Raw genomic sequence first — 21,971 nt, 5'->3', positions numbered from 1 at the left:
CCACGACCATCACTGACCATAAAAATGTTATTTGTTAGGACGTTACAATACACCGTTTCATTTTAATGCTCTGCCTAAAGTATTTTCAGCTCATTTACCAAAATTTGTCAGGAGGCAGGGGGAAAATCAACAAAGCAGAGCTTTTAGAAGTTGTAGAGAGACAATGACATTCTACAGGTCAGCATAACAGCCCACGCACAGATTTACAGCGTACCGAGGAGTGAGAACACCAACAAGGACTGTGGTGGGTCGACCCTGGCTGGCTGCCGGGTGCCCACCCAGGGTGCTCCATCACCCCCCTCCTCAACCAGGCAGGGGAGAGCAAAGTTAATGAAAGGCTGGTGGGTCAAGTCAAGGACAGGGAGATAACTCAGCAATTACCATCACGGGCAAAATGGACTTGACTTGGGGAAAAAACAGTTTAATTTATTGCCATTCAAATCAGCGCAGGGTAATGAGAACTAAAACTCAAAACTTAAACCAACCTTCCCCCCCCTGCCCCGACTCAACTTCACTCTCAGTTTCTCCCCCTCTCCGCCAGGGCTGTGGTCAGTCCATCGCAGCTGTCCCAGCCACCCCAGCACCGCAGGGAGGGCTCCACAGCCCCACCATGAGCTGCCCCAGCGTGGGTCCCTCCCACGGGGTGCAGCCCTTCAGAACAGACTGCTCCAGCCTGGGTTTGCCATGGGGTCACAAGTCCTGCCAGCAAACCTGCTCCAGCAGGGGCTTCCCACAGGTCACAGCCTCCTTCGGGCACCCCCTGCTCTGGCGCGGGGTCCTCCCTGGGCTGCAGGTGGGGGCCTGCCCCACCACTAACCTCCCCAGGCTGCAGGTGGGGGTCTGCCCCACCACTAACCGCCCCGGGCTGCAGGTGGGCGCCTGCCCCACCACTAACCTCCCCGGGCTGCAGGTGGGCGCCTGCCCCACCACTAACCTCCCCGGGCTGCAGGTGGGCGCCTGCCCCACCACTAACCTCCCCGGGCTGCAGGTGGGCGCCTGCCCCACCACTAACCTCCCCGGGCTGCAGGTGGGCGCCTGCCCCACCACTAACCTCCCCGGGCTGCAGGTGGGCGCCTGCCCCACCACTAACCTCCCCGGGCTGCAGGTGGGCGCCTGCCCCACCACTAACCTCCCCGGGCTGCAGGTGGGGGTCTGCCCCACCACTAACCTCCCCGGGCTGCAGGTGGGGGTCTGCCCCACCACTAACCTCCCCGGGCTGCAGGTGGGGGTCTGCCCCACCACTAACCTCCCCGGGCTGCAGGTGGGGGTCTGCCCCACCACTAACCTCCCCGGGCTGCAGGTGGGGGTCTGCCCCACCACTAACCTCCCCGGGCTGCAGCTGGGGGTCTGCCCCACCACTAACCTCCCCGGGCTGCAGCTGGGGGTCTGCCCCACCACTAACCTCCCCGGGCTGCAGCTGGGGGTCTGCCCCACCACTAACCTCCCCGGGCTGCAGCTGGGCGCCTGCCCCACCATTAACCTCCCCGGGCTGCAGGCGGGGGGTCTGCCCCACCACTAACCTCCCCGGGCTGCAGGTGGGGGTCTGCCCCACCACTAACCTCCCCGGGCTGCAGCTGGGCGCCTGCCCCACCACTAACCTCCCTGGGCTGCAGGTGGGGGTCTGCCCCACCACTAACCTCCCCGGGCTGCAGGTGGGCGCCTGCCCCACCACTAACCTCCCTGGGCTGAGGGTACAGCCTGCTTCTCTGGCTGCAATTTGTTGTGCAGATTTTGTTTCCCTTCTTAAATATGTTACCCCAGCGGTGCTACCACCATTGCTGATGGGCTCGGAGGTGGCCAGCAGCAGATCCAGCTGGAAGCCAGCTGACATTGGCTCCGTGGGACATGGAGGCAGGTTCTCACAGAAGCTGCCCCCTGCCCCTGTAGCGCCCTGCTACCCAAACCTTGCCATGCAAACCCAATACAACTGTATACAGCAAAGAACGACAGTATAGCTATAAGCATCTTCTCACTATTGGATAAAGATTAAGCAGACACGTATCCTCTCACCAGGACTGGGTATTACAGAAAGATTACCCATCAGCATGAGACTGGAAAAGCCTTCAATCAAAAAAACAAATTTAGAAAAAAACAGCTACAAATGTGCCATGTGACAAGCAATCACTCCTGTCAAACAGTACTCAAGAAGCAATGAAACCCTGCCTTCCCCAGGCAGCGGTAGAGAACAGGCACAAAATTTGTGGAAAAGAAGTTGCTGCTGGTGAGACACCAACAAGATGCTGTAATTTTCAATTGCTAGGACAGGAGCACAGTAATGAAGATGAGACAAAGTTACTTCAGAATGAATCTTTTTAAATTCTCCTTTAAAAAAGAAACCAAACCACTCACAGGCAACTTCTGAGAGGTATGCCTTTGATGGGCAAGCATGTCAGCTACAGGGTCATTTACTGTCTTCATTAGAGCTGTCAAGTTCCTATCATAGTCACAATAGTTTGGTGAATTTATGACAGTGGCAGAATTTCTGGTGAAAACCATTTGGATCTTATGGTAAGAAATACAGAAGGTGGGGGGAAAAAAAAGACTAACAGAGATGCAGGTAAGATGCACAGAAATGAACTCAATAGGATGACAGAATATGCAACGAGAACTATTTACTACAGATTATATACTCTCAAGAGTTCAGACAGAGAAAGTTGTTTTCAAAGCGAGCCCAATTTTAATCCTAAATACCAATGATAAATTACTGCATTACACACTCCTAGAGAGTATTAAAGAGTAGCTTGTTTAACATGCAATTTGGAGCCCTTTTTCTGCAGCCTATGTGTGCTAAGATGAGAAAGTGTCTGCTGATGTGCTCCTTTGGCCGTGCAAATCCTTCAGCCGGAACAGAAGAGGGGCTTGAATGAATTAGCCATGGCAGCATTTTAATATTTGTGTCCATTAATGGATGAATAATTAAAGCCACCCAGCTGAGAAGATAATGTAGCTGCAATATCATCATCACTGTTACATCACAGCAGACTTCCCCCCCCCCCCGCCCCGAATCAATTTATTTCCCTGGATTCTGAGGGGGCTGTTTGGATTTTAAAGGGTAGTTTTACTGGCTGTCAAGCCTTACCTTGCCTACAGGAAAAGCAAACCTTAGGGGGGCTCCCTAAGCACAGCTTCCAGCACCTGAAGTGCTGTTTATGGAACATGGATCTGAGACATGGAAGGCTTTATTTGATAATGGGCATTCGGGCTGCTGAATGGCTGCGAAGCCAGTTTCTTTTATTGAGTCAAGCCCTAAGGTGATTTTCAATATAACAATGAGGCAATTTATCCCCACTGGGTTATGGGAATTTTTTTTTATGGTACCATATATGCTGCATCTGGCACACAAGCCTATTAAAACTGTGGTTTAAATGAATTGTAATATGTTATACATGCAGTCTGGGGAAAAAAATAATAATAATAAAAAAAACTATCACAGAATGATGATACTGCCAAGTTATTTTACCATTTGGAGACCAAATCTTTATCCCAAAATCCTCATCTTAACAAGCCACTCTGATCAAATGAATTTTTTCTGTTGCATCATCAACATTGAAAGCGTTCTACTTCAATGGCAAGAATCAATCATTTACAGAAACATGAATCATGAAAGTCACAAGACTCTGATTTGTCATTCTGTTTTGTTGTTTGTCAGATATGTAAAAACCTACATTTATCAGCACTTTTTACACAAAAAAAAATATTCCAAATCTAAATTAGACTGGAATTTAATACTGCTAATTAACGAACGCTATTTCATCTTCATACTGCAGCCTGAACGACTGCTACCGAGAGGATTTCAGGTCACAAGCAGAACCTACCTTGGTAGTGTATGTATGTCCATCAGATCCACAGACAGCGCTGGTGTGTGTCACGGGGCAGGGCTTGCATTTCACGATGTTAGCTGGTGCAGTCCAGTGCTTCTGGGCCAAGTTTCCTTTCTTTTGTCGAAGGCTGTAAAATAAGAAACGACAGGGTTTTTTGGAACATGTTTGTATAAAACAGAAGAACGAAAGCTTCATAAGGCAACACTGGGTTTTCAACAAGATTTAATTTAAAGCAAGTAAATTAATAGCTTCTAACAATGCTTCTATATTATGGCACATCACAGCAGGCAATCTAAAAAGTCATAAATTGGTAGGCAGCCCTAGATTTACAATCCTTGGCAGCTTCATTTGGATTTATAACTACAAATGACTTACACTTAAGGATACAGCATTTTGTTGAACTACACAGCACTCCTGGTGAAGCAGGCAAAGTAACGTAGCATCAGGTTATACTTAAGAGACACTTTCACCAGCCCTTCTCTCTTGAGAGTTGCCAAGTTACTGTTAAGGTAGGGACAATTTTAAAACGAAATCCTTTGAAAAACATTGCATTTTATATTACGCTTATAAAAATGTATAAAAGTCACTGAACAATTTTGTCACGCTATGTGCGATGGTCACTCTCTGTGGGTCAGCTACTGAACAGCTGTTATCCTCGGATCAATTCCAGTTCCCCTGGGAATGTTCTGAAGTGACAGAGAGCATCTCCAAATCTACAAATGCATTTGTACCACGGGAGTGACTGCAGTTGTCCTCAAGTCACGGACTACTCAATTATTGCACTTAAAATGTCTATGAAAAAGACAGCTGCTCCAAAAACTTACTGCAAAATATGTGCAATTGATTCCGATTAATAGCTCATTTTCCTGTCATAATGAACTACTTGACTGATAGGACATTAAGTAATTATCGCCAGCCCACTGTTGTAAGCTGATTAAAAGTTTGCTTTAGAAACCACAAGCCAATGTTACAATGCAGATTCATTTTGGCCATGCGTCCTTGTCTTTCACTTGAAAGCATTTACAAAGGAAGGCAAGGCATCGCATCAGCTTTGCTGGAGACTGTTAAGAAAAATAACTGCCATCTGTTTTTGTACCACCGTGAAAAAAGATATGATATAACAGTTCAGCTAGAAATACATTTCAATGTGCCACTGAATGACTTCATCACAGTTTTAGAAAAATATATACAGATATTTTTTAAAGCAATTTCACTACAGCTTGCAATTTGCTACACAATACTGACTCTGATGTAATGACACATTCAGCTGCTAAAATAATAAAGTAGTCTATTCTTTCATCTCAGTTCTAGTTTTCTTCAAGTCTAACCTTTGTCAGTGATGAACAGTACTATTAAGAAGCTTGCGTCCACAGAAGGGATCCAATCATGGTATCATAAACTATGAAAATAGAAGCCCAGTATTTAAGACTAAATTCCCTTGTTATTTTGAAGAAGTTTTCTTAATGCAGAGAGCAGCTTTCTCTTTCAGATGCGTTTTTCCTTGCAGAGTTACCATTATGCCAGATGCTAAATGCTGCAGATGGGTGGTTGCTTGGCTTCAAACCGCCAAACACAACTCCACGGATGTGCTCTCTCGCAAACCATTTATTTAAGTTTTCCAGAGTAAATGACTTTTCTGCAGCCCCCTTGCCTCCAACAATACTTTGTTACGATAATATAATTATTATCCTATTTTTCTCAAAGTGTTTTGATTCCTGGCATTTCTTTTGTCTTTTTAACTTGACAAGAAAATTTCCTTATTCGCTTTACTTATGCTCCCGCACTTCTAGAAACACACAAACTCAGTCAGACACATATCTGGATACAGTATTGTAGATACTGATGAGCAGAGACTGGAGACAGATGTGAGAGGTTCTGTGCCTCTCCTTTGCAGGCTGAAGAACAGATCATGCGTGCTTTGTGCTTTTTTCCCTTTTCATAGACTTTGATTTCCACAATCTCAAAAGACAGACACTTCTCTATACGTAAAATTGTTGTGAAGAAAATTTAGGATTATAGAAAGACAGCTACGAAATGTTAAAACTTGAAGTGTATGATCTATGCCATCATCATCACAGCCATTAGCCACAGAGCATGCAGGATGGAGATGAGTGACTGAACTAATGAGCACCTCATCAAAATTAAATGTAGATTGAAGTTCTTAGCTAGAGTGATGCCTAACAAATCACAGGATCGTCAGGCTCCGAGTGGCAAGTACAAAATACACGGTACAGCATTTATGGACTAAACTACATTCAAGCATTTTACACTATAAGCTTAAAAGTCCATCGCAGACATGGTGCTCTGCACAGCCTTACACCCCCCCATGCTCTTAATTTCATTAATCCTGCCTCGGTCCCTTTAAGATTTATATTGCAAAGCCAGTTTCTATTGGAAGATTCTTCCGGAGCTAATGATGTTTTCCACTCTCCCACCATCACTTTAAAAAAAAAAAAAAATTAATTTATCCATTTCAAGTCATTTCAGCAGCTCATCAAGCCTGGTAGCCCTTTCCCTCACTTTGTTGAGAACAGAAAAGCACACGCACAGCCTTGGGTCTGGAGCCACGTGTGGGAACTGGAGCCCCCCCCTTAGCTGGGAACCCAAGTGGTTTCTCCTGAGCGTGATTTGCAGCGTTTCACTTACAGATGCTGATGGAAACATTATTCTATTCCTCCCCCACATTCATCTTCAGGATCTTCTTTTGATAATAAGAGGAAATTAAATATCACTTTCTTTGAGACAATAAATAACAGGAAGTACTCGCATTGGAGTACATCTCCAAGCACTTTATTCTTTTAAAAAGAAGAATTTAGCACTTTTAGTAGCACTTCATGTGATGTGCATAACAAGGCAGGGGATTGCTGCAAGAAACCTGCAGCAAACCAAACACCTGCACGTGCGCAGGGCCGGCAGCGCGGTGCACAGCCATCCGGGGCGCAAGAAACAAGCTGGGCTTCAAAAATGAATATATTCTAGCTACAGTTTTGTCAGAAAAAACAGGGCAAAATGCCACCGTATTCAAAGCAAAAAAAATATTTTTTGCCAGCTTGGCCAAGTAAGCAATAGCTAAAAGTTTTAACTGAATTCCCAGATTCCATACCCCACCAAAAATATAGGTAAGCACCTATTTCCTGGGGAGAACATCTGTTTTCCAAAAGTAAACATGCATTTTCCTGGAGTGATATTTTGAGAGGCTGGATAAAACTTTTGGAAGCTTTTCAATCCTAGAACCCCTAACAACACATCAAACATCCAAACAAACAAATTAAAATCTAGACGAGGGTATTGGCTGCCATAAGCAGCCAGCCAGCAAATCCCTTCTCAATGGAAGTGCACATTCACATACCCTGGAACATGTTTTGCTATGCTAATCATCTTGTTTTAGAATAAATAGATCAGGAGCAAGCCAGGACAAAGCAAATTAGGCCTTACCCCCCCCCCCCCCCCCCCCCCCCGACAATTTAACCAACTTTAAGGCTCAGAGTTGAAAGGGTCTACTACAAATCGATAGAAAATAACAACTGTGCAGAAAGAACAAACTAGAAACTCCCCACTGAGGTAAAAGTCTGCCACGTTTATCAGGACAAGAGGGCTGAGTACTTTCAATATTCCAAAAGCCAACAGACATGAATGTCTTGCTCAAGTATTAAGACTTACAGGCAAACCCTGCCTGCTTTTGCTTTTCAGACTGGTGAACCGACACCCCAAAAGGCGTAAGATTTAAGGAGTAGTTAAGTTCTGCGGGATTCAGGCTCTTAACATTTTAATGCATAAAGAAATTTCAGCGGTTTAAAACACTCCCACTTCAACGCAGGGAGAACATACACTGAGTCAACTTCATTACTCATTACGCAAACATACTACTTACCACATACTGTGAGAATACAGGGAGACTACAGCCGTTCTGCTCGCAGAGGAACGGGGAGGATGCTGCAGGGCTGCTGGATGCCATCAGCCAGCTGGACGAGAGGTGGTAGCCATGGCCGGGCACGCTGCCTGCCCCCCTGCCCCCAGCACCTGCCCTCCCCCAGCACAGAGCTTTACTGGAACAGGACCTCAGGAGCTCCAGGAAAGCTGGCTCCACCCAAGGTTTTCACACCCCCAGGTGCACCCCGGTGAGAGCTGACGGGCGCAGCTGGCAGCCCCAGGGGTGGCAATCACCCAGCCCCTTCCCACCTGGCTGGTGGCTCGGGGCTGCTGCTGGACCCTGCCTTTGTTCAGCACAAGGCCATCAAACTCAATGCCTCAAAAAACACTTCACACACTGAGTCACAGTTTCTCAAAACCACCCACAGCCTTAATTCCTGACCTGCTCTCCGAGCGGGTGATGCGGGCTGTGCTGTCAGGGATCTCTGCATCTTTGCTTGTAACGATTCTCTCCAGCACAGCACAGAACAGCACATATGGAAACAACCTCTGGCAAAGGCGGGGGCCGAAATAAAGTCACTTTCACAAAGGTGATGTTTTGTTTATTTACATTTACAATTTGTTTCCATTTAATTTTAAATTTTACGCAGGTCCTAGAACTATGAATTCTTTCATTTTCAGTTGCCTTGAAATACTCTTGGAAAAATTGAAATTTTAAAGTATTGTAAAGTAGCATTTTTAAAAGGGAATAATTTCTCTTTTAGTGTGAAACCTGGAGGGCATCGCCAAAGAGCATCACAACCACAATATAGGAAGTGAGAGTGGTTATGAAATGGATACACTTAAGTTTCACTCAATACTTAATTCCAAACTATTGCAGACAATTCATTTTCTTGCCATTTACTGAACTAATTGATAGATTTTAATTAATTTACTTATTGAGAAGACAATGATCTGTTAGCCTGCTCTGCAGCTGATTTCTCTTGTTGATGGAATCTCTAGGTGAAGCTGTGGTGAATATAGTACGATATGATCAGGTGGTCTATAAAGATATGAAATTAAAAATGGGACCTTGTAAATTTGATATAGAACGTGCAAATTGAGAGTATCAATCAGTGTTCAATTTTGAGACAACAGCTTATCAGACAACATGGGCATACTGTATTTTAACAAGCTGTATAATATTGCCACATAAGCTAATGACTATAACTCAGGAAAACAATTGAAAAATTACAATATAATTTACAATGGAAAATACATCAACTTTTTTTTTTGTTTCAATTAATATTTGTCTTATCACTGCAGACTAGAAACAGCCAAAATATCAACATATTCTATAAACAAGACCAATTCAGTGCTTTGATGTAGTTATATTTGATCGACCAAGTGCAAATTCAATTGAAGCTGTAAATGAACTTCAGTATTAGTAAAGATATAAGATGCACTAGAATTCAGAAGAAAATATACATTACTCCTCTTCAAGGCTAGTTATTCCCAAATGCACATACATTAAATCAGCAGATTAAGCTTTCATGGCTTTAGTGCAATTACAAATCAGGCTCCATTGGATACAAGTTGACAAGCTATTATTTTGAAACTCCTGCCAAAGTTTTGGGAGGAGGGAGACAGTAAGTAGAAGTTCCTCTTTAGGACTTTGGAACCTATTTAGTAATTTTCTTGGACAAGAAAAAGACACTTCTTTACCCAGAGGAGTTTTTGTCAGATGGATTTTCAAAGGTCTGCTGCAAATAAACAGCAGGAAGTTTTCCAAAAAGACCCCAACATACAAGTTACACAGTTTCTTCTGACAGAAAGTGTCAGGGAAACAAAACAGAGAGATTGGTACTGTCTCCTCCTGTAGTCACTGTTTCGGTGACCTTACACAAGCATAGAATTTGGTTCAATACATGTTGCAAATTACTTGCAACTCTCACCTCTCTGTTTCTGCTGCCTAAAATAATACAACTACTTACTTCGGGTCCTATCTGCATAGTACTGAGCTGGTCAGGAATTTTATTTATTGTATAAAATACGCCTTAATTACAAAATTACTTAATTACCTGAAAAAGAAACCCAACAAACTATTTCATGGAGACAAATTGGTGTTCCTGAACTTTCAATGACGTAACTACTGGAGGTCTAGATGGTGGTGTGCCAGTTTATCTCGGGCTGCAAGTGACCTTGAGGTCCCAAGGTTGGGGCTTTGCGGATGCCTTGACACGTAAAGTGCTACAGGGACAGAAACTCTTGTCCCCATTTCTTCTGCTCTAAAGCCAGAAGCCTGAAAGCCCTCAGAGCTCTGGTCCTAGATGGGCTGATGGCATGAAAGACCATCTCTTCCCAGTGGCCCTTTCCAGAGACCACTTCCATGCAGCAAAAGGGATCTCACCACCCTCGGGGTTTGCAGGCTCCCTGGAGGCAGGCTGGAGGCGAGCTACTGCAAGGGTTCTCCATATAACCTTCTCTTCAGGCAACTGCCAGTTGTGAACATCACTTCCCAATTACAGCTCACATGGAGACATTCCTCACGATTACGATTAACTTCATCCACCTTTCTTTCTTTGTAGCCCTGATATCAAACCAAAATGCTGTATATCACATGCAACGACTCACCAATCAAGCTCTACTGAAATAAAGTTAAAGATTTCAGTGCACCAAAGTGGGTACCGAGTATCTGTGCTTCCCGGGAAGCTGGAAGGAGCTCTGACAGAGCGAGCTTCAATGTTGTCCTGAAGCTGGAACAACTCACTATGGAAAGAGTTTAAAATGTACTGCTGGTACCTTCTCTATGCCTTGTGCACAGTTCATTCTTGCCTCCCTGAAGGAAGCTTATCACACTAGAGATAAACCCAGCAGTGCCTGGCTATTCCTATCTCTCCTTTGCATAAGCTCTTTCTCTTGTTCTTGAGGAAAAGAATGACAGAGCTGAAATTTCCCAGTATAAATGGCAACACTCTTTTTTTTCTCTGTATCATTGTTGAATTCTGTTTATTAGTTTGGCCTCATTTCTACAACCTTTCATACTTTCCACAAGAGCTGTATATACCTTGAGCCACTACCAGTCAAGCTATGTGAAGAAAACAGACTGCACATATTACCTTGAGGAGGAAAAAAAAAAAAAAAAAAAGTACGATGCTTTTGAATTAGACTCCTTATGTGATACAAACACTGTAAAATGAGAACAGACATATGATTAGAGTAATTTTTCTATCGGGAATGTACACCTTCACAAACAAAGAATAATAACATGCAGAGCTGCCTTGCATTTCAGCATCATCCCACTGGACTTACATACTACCTCTTTCTTTGGCTTCATTATTCGACGAAATAATTCCAACTATCTGATTGTACTAATGCTGTTGATTACTTTCTCTTGCTGCCTTCATATCTGCTTCCCAGCAGATCTGGCTTAAAAGAGCCATAAGAAATAAAAGACCTCTACTCACTGTACTTTGGTAGATGTGCAAACATCCTTAATGGGACGTGGTGGTGACTGGGGACCCTTCTGGCAGAATTAGACCTGTTCAGGACTTTCTCTCACAGTAAATGGATACTCTACTTACCTGCTGTTCTTTCAAACAATGACACCAATGACATTATATTGGGAATTAAATCTGTCCGTTGCTGGCCTATTCTCAGAAAGCAGGCTGTACCCAGAAGACAGTTGGACAAGAAAAATTCAGGGAGGAGTGAAAAGGAAAATCTCGACTGTTGAGGTGAAAGTCTATCAGGTGTCATTCCAATACAATGAAAAATAGGTATTTCCAAGCAAAGAGGAATTGCCAGGGAAGAGTCAAGCCTCTATTTCTTACCAACAATAAGGCAGTACAAAAATAATCATGGGGGAGACAAGCACCAAGAGGAACTTGTCAGCTAGGTACAGGGAAGGCTGAGAGTTCTGTTACAGCAACACGTTTTGCAAAGTAAAATCCCGACGCACCTTGCAGGGGAAATGCCCTGAAGATTCTTGCATGGACCCTACTAGGTCCAGCTAGCAACCGGCTCTTGAAAGAGAATGAAGTGTCTCAGGGCCCAGGGTGCTCAAGGTTATTGGTTCTGCAAGATGAAGGAATCTTTTTATTTTTTACTTTCTTATGTGTTTTAAAGGAACAGAGGACTTGGGAAAGCTGACATAGATTCTGAGGACCCAGAGGGACAGAAAAACTGTAGTCTGTTAGACTCAGTGGTTCAATACAACTGCTGCGGGTAATTTCTGAGATCCAGCAACACTGAGTCAGAGAATCCTCCAAATGCATCTATTTGAGCGATGCTGCTCAAAGAGCGGCAGGGGCTGTGTCTGAACAGCTCTAATACGGCTTTAAATATGGATGCTCCTAAACTCCCCAGAGAGCTTGTTCTGCACAATATCAGGATCTCTCAGTACAAGTATCCATCTCAGATGTTAATACCTGCCTTATTTATTCCTGGACTAAAAATGCTAAGATTGTTTATTAAGGTCATTAGAGGAGCACATGGATTTCTGCCTTTGGCCACTTTAATATATAAAAATGGTGTTTGGAAGGTCCACTTACATCCTTAGCTAATAGATTATTGCGCTTACAGGCAGTTTATTATTTAATCTAACTTCTTAATGATTTGCAACTTTTAGACCTAATACATATGCTCCACAGCGGCATAGATATGAAAACTGGCAAGGTACATAAAAGAAAAAATAAGCAAAAAACCCACACAAACATACAATCCCAGTGTTTTTAAAAGTCATTATGCTCTTCTGAATAAATAACACAGCTTCTAAACCCTGCCTCTTCTCATGAATTTTCATAAGAGAATTATTTTCCTTTTCATTGTTATTTTTATATTAACATAAAAAGGAATCTCAGACACCAAACTATGCAAAAGTAAAATGAAGTGCCTTGAATTTCAAAGGAGGAGGGGAGATAGCAGGAAGTTCATAATTAAAGCTGAAATCTTTTCTACCAGTCCTCAGTTTATAGCAATCTTCAGTGGCCACTTCTGAACCCTGGATTTTTGCATGCTGTCAGAGACGCTGTAACTTGGCACAGAGTGCTTAAAGGTGAAGGTGTGCAGCAAATTTAATACTTTTGTTGGCATTGGCTTTCTTTTCTTCCTTCTGTGACAGCTTGCATGTTTTTTTTTTTTCCCTGAATACATTTTAAGAGGATGAAGATACCTTTTCTCTGCCCAGGATCTGATTATTTTGATATCAAAATACTGTATTGATCAGGTCTGCCTCCTCCTGCCGGCAGAGCTTGCCAAGATCTCTGAGGAAGCTGAACTGCTGATGACATATGAGATTAATTTGAGCTGTCGCATTTGGTTGGGGAGGAAAACTGATCCTCAGTATACCCTGTTTTATACAATTAGACAGATTCAAAATTGTTTTCACCAAATCTGGCAGAGCAGTTATTTTCCACCATTTCCCTGCTACAGCTCCCATTTCTAGTTACAATGTTGAGCCCTGCGTGGCTGAGTAGCTGTGCAAACAGAAAGGTGCAAGTTCCTTTGTAATGCTAAAAATGATGGAAGATTTCTTGGCAGCATTTAGTAACACCAGAAAGTTCCAAGATGACTGATGAATCACCCAGCAGCTGCGGATAGACAAGTTTTTAAACAGTCCTCATTCTTGGCCAAGTGCAGGGGCCTGCCAAGTTTAACAGCATCAAAACCCCAATGCCTTACGTCTCTGCAGACATTCAGCTGCTTGGCAGAATGAAACTGTTGAGACAAACCGTTGGGCTGAAAGAGGTGGCAGACCACCACTGGCATCTTTATCAGTTCCATGTCCTTCAGCATGGCTTATCACCCACCCTTAGTTATTCCAGCGATGGCAGTAGTTCAGCCACATGCAACGCATTCCTTACTTCTGTATTCCAAAAAGCTCCGCTGCCCAAAAAATTTGAGTTTGGTTTAATTGTTTTTGGTTTTTTTTTTTTGAAGAAAAAAGGCTCAGAGACCTTACTGTCACTTTTCAACTGCAGGGGGAGAATCAACAATCCCCCCAAACCAAGCATCCTTAGACAGCTCAGCTGCGTTCTGCTTCATTATGTTGATTTTGCTTTTCCTAAGGCGAATAACATGCAATCCTCACAAAAATTGACATATTGCTGGTAGGGATGAGAAAGTAAATGCATTTTAAAAAATATAGTAATAATTCTTGCCCTTAAGGCACTAAACCAAATGTTCCTGTTTAAAAATGACTGCACAGTACTTCTGTTGTGTGAATACTTGCTACCATGGTACAAACAATCAGTTACAAGCTGTGCTAGCAAAATATTTGCCCCTTCTGACACATTTTATTATGAGAAAGGCTTATTAAATTCTCAGGAAGGCTACAGCAGATTAAGCTGTTGAGGATTTTCACAATTAGCATCGATTACCTAAGAATTCATGTATGATTTCTGAATAGAATTGGCTTGTCAAACAACAGACAATTAAAAAAAAAAAGAAATCAATCCCAAAACCACCTCCAGAGTGTAGTCAAAATCCACTGTTCAAGGTTAGTTTGGAAAAATAATCAGAATGCAGTTTCCTATGTCTGAATAAAACGAATGGAAGTGAAATGCATGCTAACCAAACCAGTTATAAATATTATAAGGAGCTGGGTAATTTTAAAACCCCGTCCTTTTTAGCATCTAAATAGGCTAATGCTCCTGTTGCTTATTCAGCACTGCTGATTTACAGACCTCAGTACTATGAATGTCTAAACATTCTGCTGAATTTCTCAACATATTCAGTCCTGTCTGTCTGGTTATTTGATGCTAGAGATGGAGCTCATAATATCTATACCATTCCCAGCTTCTCAAATGAGGCCATCAATAGCATTACCCATCTTATATCAGGCTATGTCTTAATGAAAGGTGACTAGAGCTTCAGGAAGGTCCTAAACCGATAGACAGAATTTACATAATCACATTAATTTATGATATGTACTGAATGCACATAATCCAGTCTAGAGACAGCACGTGGTGAAACACACCTTTAGGTAAAATTTGAAGATGAATGCAATTGACATATTTGCAGAAACTGCAAGATATACATTTCATGAGTTACTTCCACTGAGTTATTAAAATTTCACTTTGCTGTGACCTTGAATCATGAAGCCTAGCAACCACGCATTACAAACCAGCCATTCTTCCCATATTCTTCAAATGTCTAGCTCCATAGGCTCCCCTACCCATGGAGGCTGAAGGTGCCATTAAAATGCAATGTAGCTGCACATTTACACTTTTGAAAGTTTTGGCACTTTATAGCAGCTTCCTCAAAAGCTTACTTTACTGTGTGAAAAAGTGAGACTCTGCCAGCGGCATATTTAGATATATAGCATAACATTACTTGAGACTTTCACAGGTTTTGTAAAAAAAAAAAAAGATTTAAATACTTTGCTGCTAAGTTATTAAACAGGAATCAGTTTAGTGCAGGTAATGCTGGCTTAATATGTGCCACCTTACTTTTAATCACTCCTTCCCACCGGAATTTACATACATACATACATATAGTTTCAGCATACATTGCCCTTTGTTTATCTTGCTGTGATGAACTATACATCCATGTCCTCACCACTGGTTTTGTCCCCGCTCACCCTTTGTGACTTCGCTTATGAGAGACTAATGGATGGAACAAGGGTCACCATTTCTTCATCTCTGTCATCTCATCTGGATGAATCCTGAATTAACCATCCCACTCATAAAAGATGGCCACTTGTTTTTCTTGTGTACTGAGCTCTACTCCTGCGAGCTCCCAGATGGCTTTCCCAACAGTTTCTCCTTCAAGCCCCCTCTCTCCACTGTCCTTCTCCTACTCACTATTGATTCCTTGTACCCTATTCTTACTCTTTCTTTCTACCATTTCTCTGCTGCTCTGGTGAAAATCTAGAGACTGCAATGATTTTTTTCACTGCAAATTAATACTGTTCTTTTTGCCCCGATGTTGTTGCATTTCTTCATAAAACATTTTTTTTCTCACAAAACCTGCTGTCTGAGCTCTACTTTCTGCCTGACTGGCATCTCCGACTCTCTCCCCCAGCCCTATTTTCTCAAGATCTGGTCAGCTTGTTTAAGGGGAATTTTATAAAATTGTGGAAAAAAAATTGCAGTGCCCTTTCCTACTCGCTGTTGTATTTAACCGTTTTGATTCTAAGACCGACCACTCTACTCTGACTTCCTCTCACCTAATCTCCTTTTCATCTCACCCCCCCCCCCCCCCCCCGCCCCCACCTCTGAAACTTTATTCTGCTTCATTCAACCTCAGAAATGAGGCCCCTTGGAGAAGCCGTTATTTCTTCACCTGCTCTTAACTGCTCCTTCCATCTCTGCTAGGAAGTACCACATTAAGTATTATATTCTCTCCAGATGCTCTCTAAATGTAATTTTGGTGCTTCACCTGTAATAGTCTAGTCTTCTTACATGAAGACTACATATGAATTCATACTACTTATATGTAGTTGTACACTTGAATCCTTGGAAGTCTGAGAATCTTTACAGGTGTCCTCTCTGCTTTATCCTTCTATCTTTTTGTACTATTATTGTAATTTTCTCAGGAACATCTTGTCCTCATTAGAAGCTTGCTCCATCAAAACCAAGCATACATTCCTTCTCACATCAGCTTCTCCATTTTTCAGTCACTGTTGTCCTATCATCACATGTATCACATCAGCTGGACTTTCACCTATATCCTTCCTTTCCAGGATGCTAACTACAGCACCTTATCTTTCTCCTTTCCACTGTGTCCAAGAGGAAAATAATGAATTTAGCTATGTTCTGTATCTTATTCCAAAAATCCTTTCATATCACCTGAACAATCACTCTCACCTTTTGCTTGTTTACAATCTATTCTTCTCTTCTTTTCAGCCTGTATATTGTTTAGAATACAAAATGCACTTTCTCCTTTAGACCTATCCGAGTTCTGGGCCATTAGTAAATAATATTTGTGGTGAGGCAAGGAGGTATTTGCAAAGGTAAAATACAGAATACGAGTTTGTTTCTTCCCAGAGCTGGGAAGTAATTTAGGTGCTTTGAGATACCTTCTGCAGGAGCCCATTTCCTTACCGATAAAGGAAGCCACAGGTAGTCACAGCTAACTCGGAGGGCTGTGGTACAGCAGCTGCAAGGCTGTTTTATGGATAAATCACTGTGCTTTGGATTCACACCCTAATGATCCTCGGTTTGTTCCTTTTAGAATTTAGCAAAGAGCCCTATCAACAGGTGAACTGGAGTAATGAGACCACTGAACATCGGGAACATTGAAAGTTCAGCTTGTGTTCTCTGACCAACAGCCTACAGACCATTTATCTAATCTTGATCATGATTCTAAGGTGTCAGCGATGGAGCTCTTCTCAGCTGTGAAAAGGGCAGGGTTTCCATTTCATTTCCATTTCAACATGTTGCTGGTTTGCTGTCAAGGTCTCGGTGAAACTCATTAGGAAATGAATAGCTCTCATTGTGTTTCATCAAAAACTGGAATATGAATTTTTGAAAGGAAACCTCAGTTACACAGGCAGATGGTCCAAAACGAAGCAAAACAAAGCAAAAATTTCTGAACCAACAAAGGAACTAATTAAAAAATCCCTCAGAATTCTCTGCTCTTCCTTTGCTAAGCTAAAATATTGCTGCAAATGAAAAATTTATACACAGATAAAACATAGGAGCGCAAGAAATTAACTATGGATGAGGTGCTAAGCAGGAATGACCGCAGTGTAATTCAATTTGGCAGTCTTGGACTTCAGGTAAACTGGGTTAGCTGAGACTAAAAAAATCTGTCAAAGGACTTAAAAGAGATTTAAAGACCAGAATAACGGCACACGGCATTAGAAAGTACAGCAATGAAGAATGGACAGACTAATTTTTACAAGAAAACTAGAAAACATCCTTTCTGTCAACACAGACCATCAGTTTATATGCCAATAAGGTACAAAGAAAGACTTTCTAAAGACGAGGAAAGAAAAAGCAGAGGACATAGAACTTTCCTGCATTTCTATCTGTATATGGATAGATAGATATACAGATAGATATATGGACTGTATATATATCAGTTTATTAATGTTCTTTGTTGGGATTGGTGGGAAACTCTTTTCTTGTCTCTTCACAAATATGGAGTTTTAGCTCATATATATATATACACACACATATATACACACACACATATATATGTATATCTGTATATACAGACAGATATGCAGACATATATATATATATATATATATAAATACAGATAGAAATCTGTATTTCTATGCCTGTCTTCTAAGCAAGGCCTGAGACTGGATGCTGGACTAGAGGGGCAGGTTTGATTCTTTCTTAGTGTTTTCAACTTTTTTTAACTAACCCTGTTCTCTTGACTTCTTAACTCACTAAACAAATGAACAAACCCCCTTATATTATGCTTTACTACTAAGGTTAATTAGTCTTCCACAGTTGATGATCACTGATTGTAACAACCAACTAATTAGAATGGTTTGTTTTGTTTCACAAAAGAAGATGGGCTGTAGGGTGATCAAAGCTAGAGGCTAGCTAAATCAGCAAAGCCAAATTCCCACCTGTCACTCCCCATACATATTAAATAGCATTTTTTTAGGTGTTATCATAATACAGCTGTGACAGAGGAACAATCACAAAAAAATCACAAAAAAGCATAAGCAGACTGCAGTGGTTCTTCCTAAACTTCACAGAGTGTGAGAGTGGATGATACAAAGTCAATTCTCTTTAGGAGCTGCATGCATACAGATAAATACAAGAAACACATCCTAGCCAAAAGCCATAAAAAAGTGCACATTAACGGGATATTGGTGTGGACCAGTAGTTTGTGGGACGTAAGGCATGCAGTCATCCAGGAATCCCAGCAACAGCCACCTAGCAGAGTACGAACAGCTTGGTATGCCGCTGCCAAGTAATTACCTGCTTGAAAGACCCGTTTCCCCACTTTTTTTAGTGAATTCCATCTAATTAAAAGGATAAGGTGTTATAAATACCTCTCTTTCAGCTATTTTGACATAATTTTCTAGAATAATGGTTTCCAACCTACTACTGTATTTCCTGTGTGCCAGGATAAGTAGCTGGAGCCTCAATGGTCCCTGTCTTCAAACTGAGAGTACGGAAAGTTTAGACACATAATATTTCTTTCTCAAAGAAGTGAATGCTGACTAGTTGAAACCAAAGTAATCCATGGGGAAAATGGGATTTCCATATCTGTAAAAATGCTGAAGAGCTTATCTTGTCAGAATGTTTTACTTATCCAAATTCAGAGTTACAGGCTAATTTGTATTAAGACCCCTTTTGTGTTTAAACAAAGCTTACACCAGAAGTTAAGAAAGAAACATCAAAATAAAACTGAAATATTTCAAGATTAGATTAACAAATGCTTTAGGGTGATTTGGCTGGACTCTACTGCGTATCTAAAAGTGACATTTTTCAAGATTTTTCATTAAGACGGAAATTTCAAGTATTTTCATTAAGACGGAAAAAATGCTAAACCTCCATATTTGTGAGGAGACAAGAAAAGAGTTTCCCACCAATTCCAACAAAGAACACTTATAAACTGATTTAATGAGAGTGATTACATCACATTTATCCACCACATAAATATCCACATTTATGAAGCCTCTTGAGTTTAATACAGTTGGAAGGCTCAAAATTATTGCCATGAAAGAAGAAAAAGGGGAAACAGAAGAAAACCTGACAACAGTGCAACATAATCTGAAGTGTTAAGGCTGCATTCTCCATCAGAGACAGTGTAAGCGTTACTTCAGAACAGAAGTTCAGTTTTGTATCTTTAAGGTAAATTGTAATCAGCAGCTTAAATTTGAGTGTGAACAATCATTAATTTGAGTGTTAACAGTCGTTAATAAAAAGGTTGCAAAGATTTCTTTGCAAAAGTGAAGTAACTTAGTTCAAATATCTTCTCCGAAACTTTTAGAAAACTATTCCTTTCTAGTAGAGTGTGCTACATGAAAAATTTACAGATGATTGATTCAGTCTGGGTCAAAACTGGGACTCCAGTAGAAAGCTCCTCTAATCCCAGTCATAACTGTCAGAACAGTCCTTCCCTGACTCCCATAAAAAATGGGCTGCATAATAAGAAGTGTAAAGTATTACAGATTCAGTAAAGTGCTGAAAGAAAGGTGAGAAAAATATAGAGATGAGAATATAGATTAGGCGAGAGGACAAACAAAAATACCCAACAATAAACAGGAGATAAAATATATCAGTGAATACAACTGGGATTCCAATGAACTGCACAGCATGCTTTAGTCCTTGGGTATATTTTCCTTTTTTTTTTTTTTTTTTTTGAAAAGTAACACAGGTTTGAAATTTTACAAGGTTGTAAAAGAGCCTCAAGGTACAATTATTTTTTATTTTATTTTAAAACTGCTTTATGTTGTACAGGAGCATGTTTATTCAGATCTGTGAGATAACATAAGCCCTCATTAAGGGACAAAATAATTTCTTTTCAAAGTGCAGATCTTCTAGGCAGGATAAAAGTAGAGAAACGGCCAAAGAATATTTATTTCAGGACAAGTTTTGCTGCTAGAATTAAAATGTAATATAAGAAAAATACTGCAGTAGTTAAAGTGATCACATCACTAAGCATTCCCAAGACTTGTGAGATTTTTTTTCCCCTAAATCCTGCAAGTCTAGCAGCCAGTCCTCAGAACACTCTGAAGCTTTTACTTTTCCTGGAAAAGTATGAAGAGAGGTAATGATAGAAATCGCCTATTCTTCAGCATGCAAAGAAAATTCTGCAAAAAAAAAAGCTGGTTGAGGGTTATTGGGAAAGTGCTTTACAATATCCACTTATTAAAGATACTGTCCCAGGAAATGGAGAAGGAAGGAGACTGGGATTATTTTTTTTTAATGGTGGGCATTTGTCAGAAGCCAGTGAAGACCCAGGCAAAGGATTTAATCTTTCAGAAATCATAATCCATTGTTTCCTCTCTAGCATTGTAGAAATAAGAGAGCAGCAATGCTAGATCACTTCCAAATAATGAAAAGAGGAGAGAAAATGTCTCCAGACACTTTTCCAGGAGCAAAGCCATACTCTGTCTCTTGAGAAAACAGTGAAAGAAAATAATGTTTTATTTTCTCTAGGTACAAATGATAATTGAGGTCTCCAGTCATTTGGGGGGTAACTATATGCTGTAGACTCTTTTCATAACCTTCACATAAAATAAACGTGTCATACCATCAAGGCAGGAGGTGGTGATTACATCAGTCTGGTTTTACTGACTTCTCAAAGGTGGAACGCTGGGAAGCCGATTTTATTTACCCTCCTGTTAACAACAGCAGTACAGACTGAGTAGAGCCTGAGTGCCAGCTGAGTGCCATAACCTTTAGGCTACTGAGTGATTTTTGCATAATCAATGAAATATTCATTGGGTCAGTTGCAGAGAGACAACCATCTGTCAGCCCAGTGACTAAGGCGCTCACCTGAATGGATAAGACCAAATCCCTTCTCCAATTAACACCAAGAGTAAGGGATAAAAACTACAGACTTTCAGGGAAACCATGAAGAAAAACTAATAACCACTCATCAAAAGATCCAGAAGACTATTCTACCGGGGTGACCAGGCTTGAACCTCTCTTTTCACATGCTACACGCAAGGTTTCTTCACCATCCTACTCACATTTCTGAGGTGAGAGACTTTCTTGTCAAGAGCTATTCTTCACATTCCTAGAAAATGTTTTGTTGAATTGACAGGAAAATCATTTTGTCAGAAGACTCCAGAACGTGTCTACTCAATCCTTAAAGCTGAAAGCTTGTTTTCATTTTAAGCTTATTTCTGTTTCCACTTTCTCAAAATGTTCCAGTGTTAAAAAAATCTCAGCAGGGAGCTGAGTGCAAACTGAGACAGCAAAGACTATTCAGATAATTCCACAAAGTTAAGAGCTAATCCAAGAACATTAAACCCCCCCCAGTTTTAAGTACTGTCTCTAATTGCAATATTTGGTTTCACAGAGGTGGCTGCAATACAAGTGAGTTTGTTTTTTTAATATGCTAATTAGAGTAGGAAATAACTCCGTGGAATCCGCTAGAAATTTTGACTTTTTAAATTGCAATCACTGAACATTCTGTATTTACTTGCGAGGAAAGTTTTAGGGTTTCATTGTTGGAGAACACAAATCCAGTAACTGATAGCAAAATGAAGGCTTGACAATTCTGCCTTAACCGATCTGAAAACTAGTTCATCTTCCTGCCCCCGCTATTCCACAAAGATTTAACAGCACAGATCTGCAGAAATGTTTACTGGTAATTATGCTTCATTAACGTAACAGAAACTACCACGATATATTTGTGATTTATTTCTTCATT

The 21,971-nt window shown here is 41.2% G+C and overlaps 1 protein-coding gene across 2 annotated transcripts in view; it reads right to left on the bottom strand.

Annotated features, from left to right (window-relative positions):
• SPOCK1 (SPARC (osteonectin), cwcv and kazal like domains proteoglycan 1) overlaps positions 1-21,971 on the bottom strand; it is a 323,259-nt gene that overhangs the window by 100,627 nt on the left and 200,661 nt on the right. For both annotated transcript variants that reach the window (XM_040604741.1, XM_040604742.1), the window contains one exon: positions 3,816-3,948. In XM_040604741.1, the coding sequence (XP_040460675.1) occupies positions 3,816-3,948 (133 nt within the window). The remainder of the gene's footprint in view (positions 1-3,815; positions 3,949-21,971) is intronic.

This window comes from Falco naumanni, chromosome 8 (genome assembly GCF_017639655.2).
Source record: "Falco naumanni isolate bFalNau1 chromosome 8, bFalNau1.pat, whole genome shotgun sequence".
NCBI classification, from domain to species: Eukaryota; Metazoa; Chordata; class Aves; order Falconiformes; family Falconidae; genus Falco; species Falco naumanni.
This window is presented reverse-complemented; position numbering and strand designations above follow the sequence as displayed.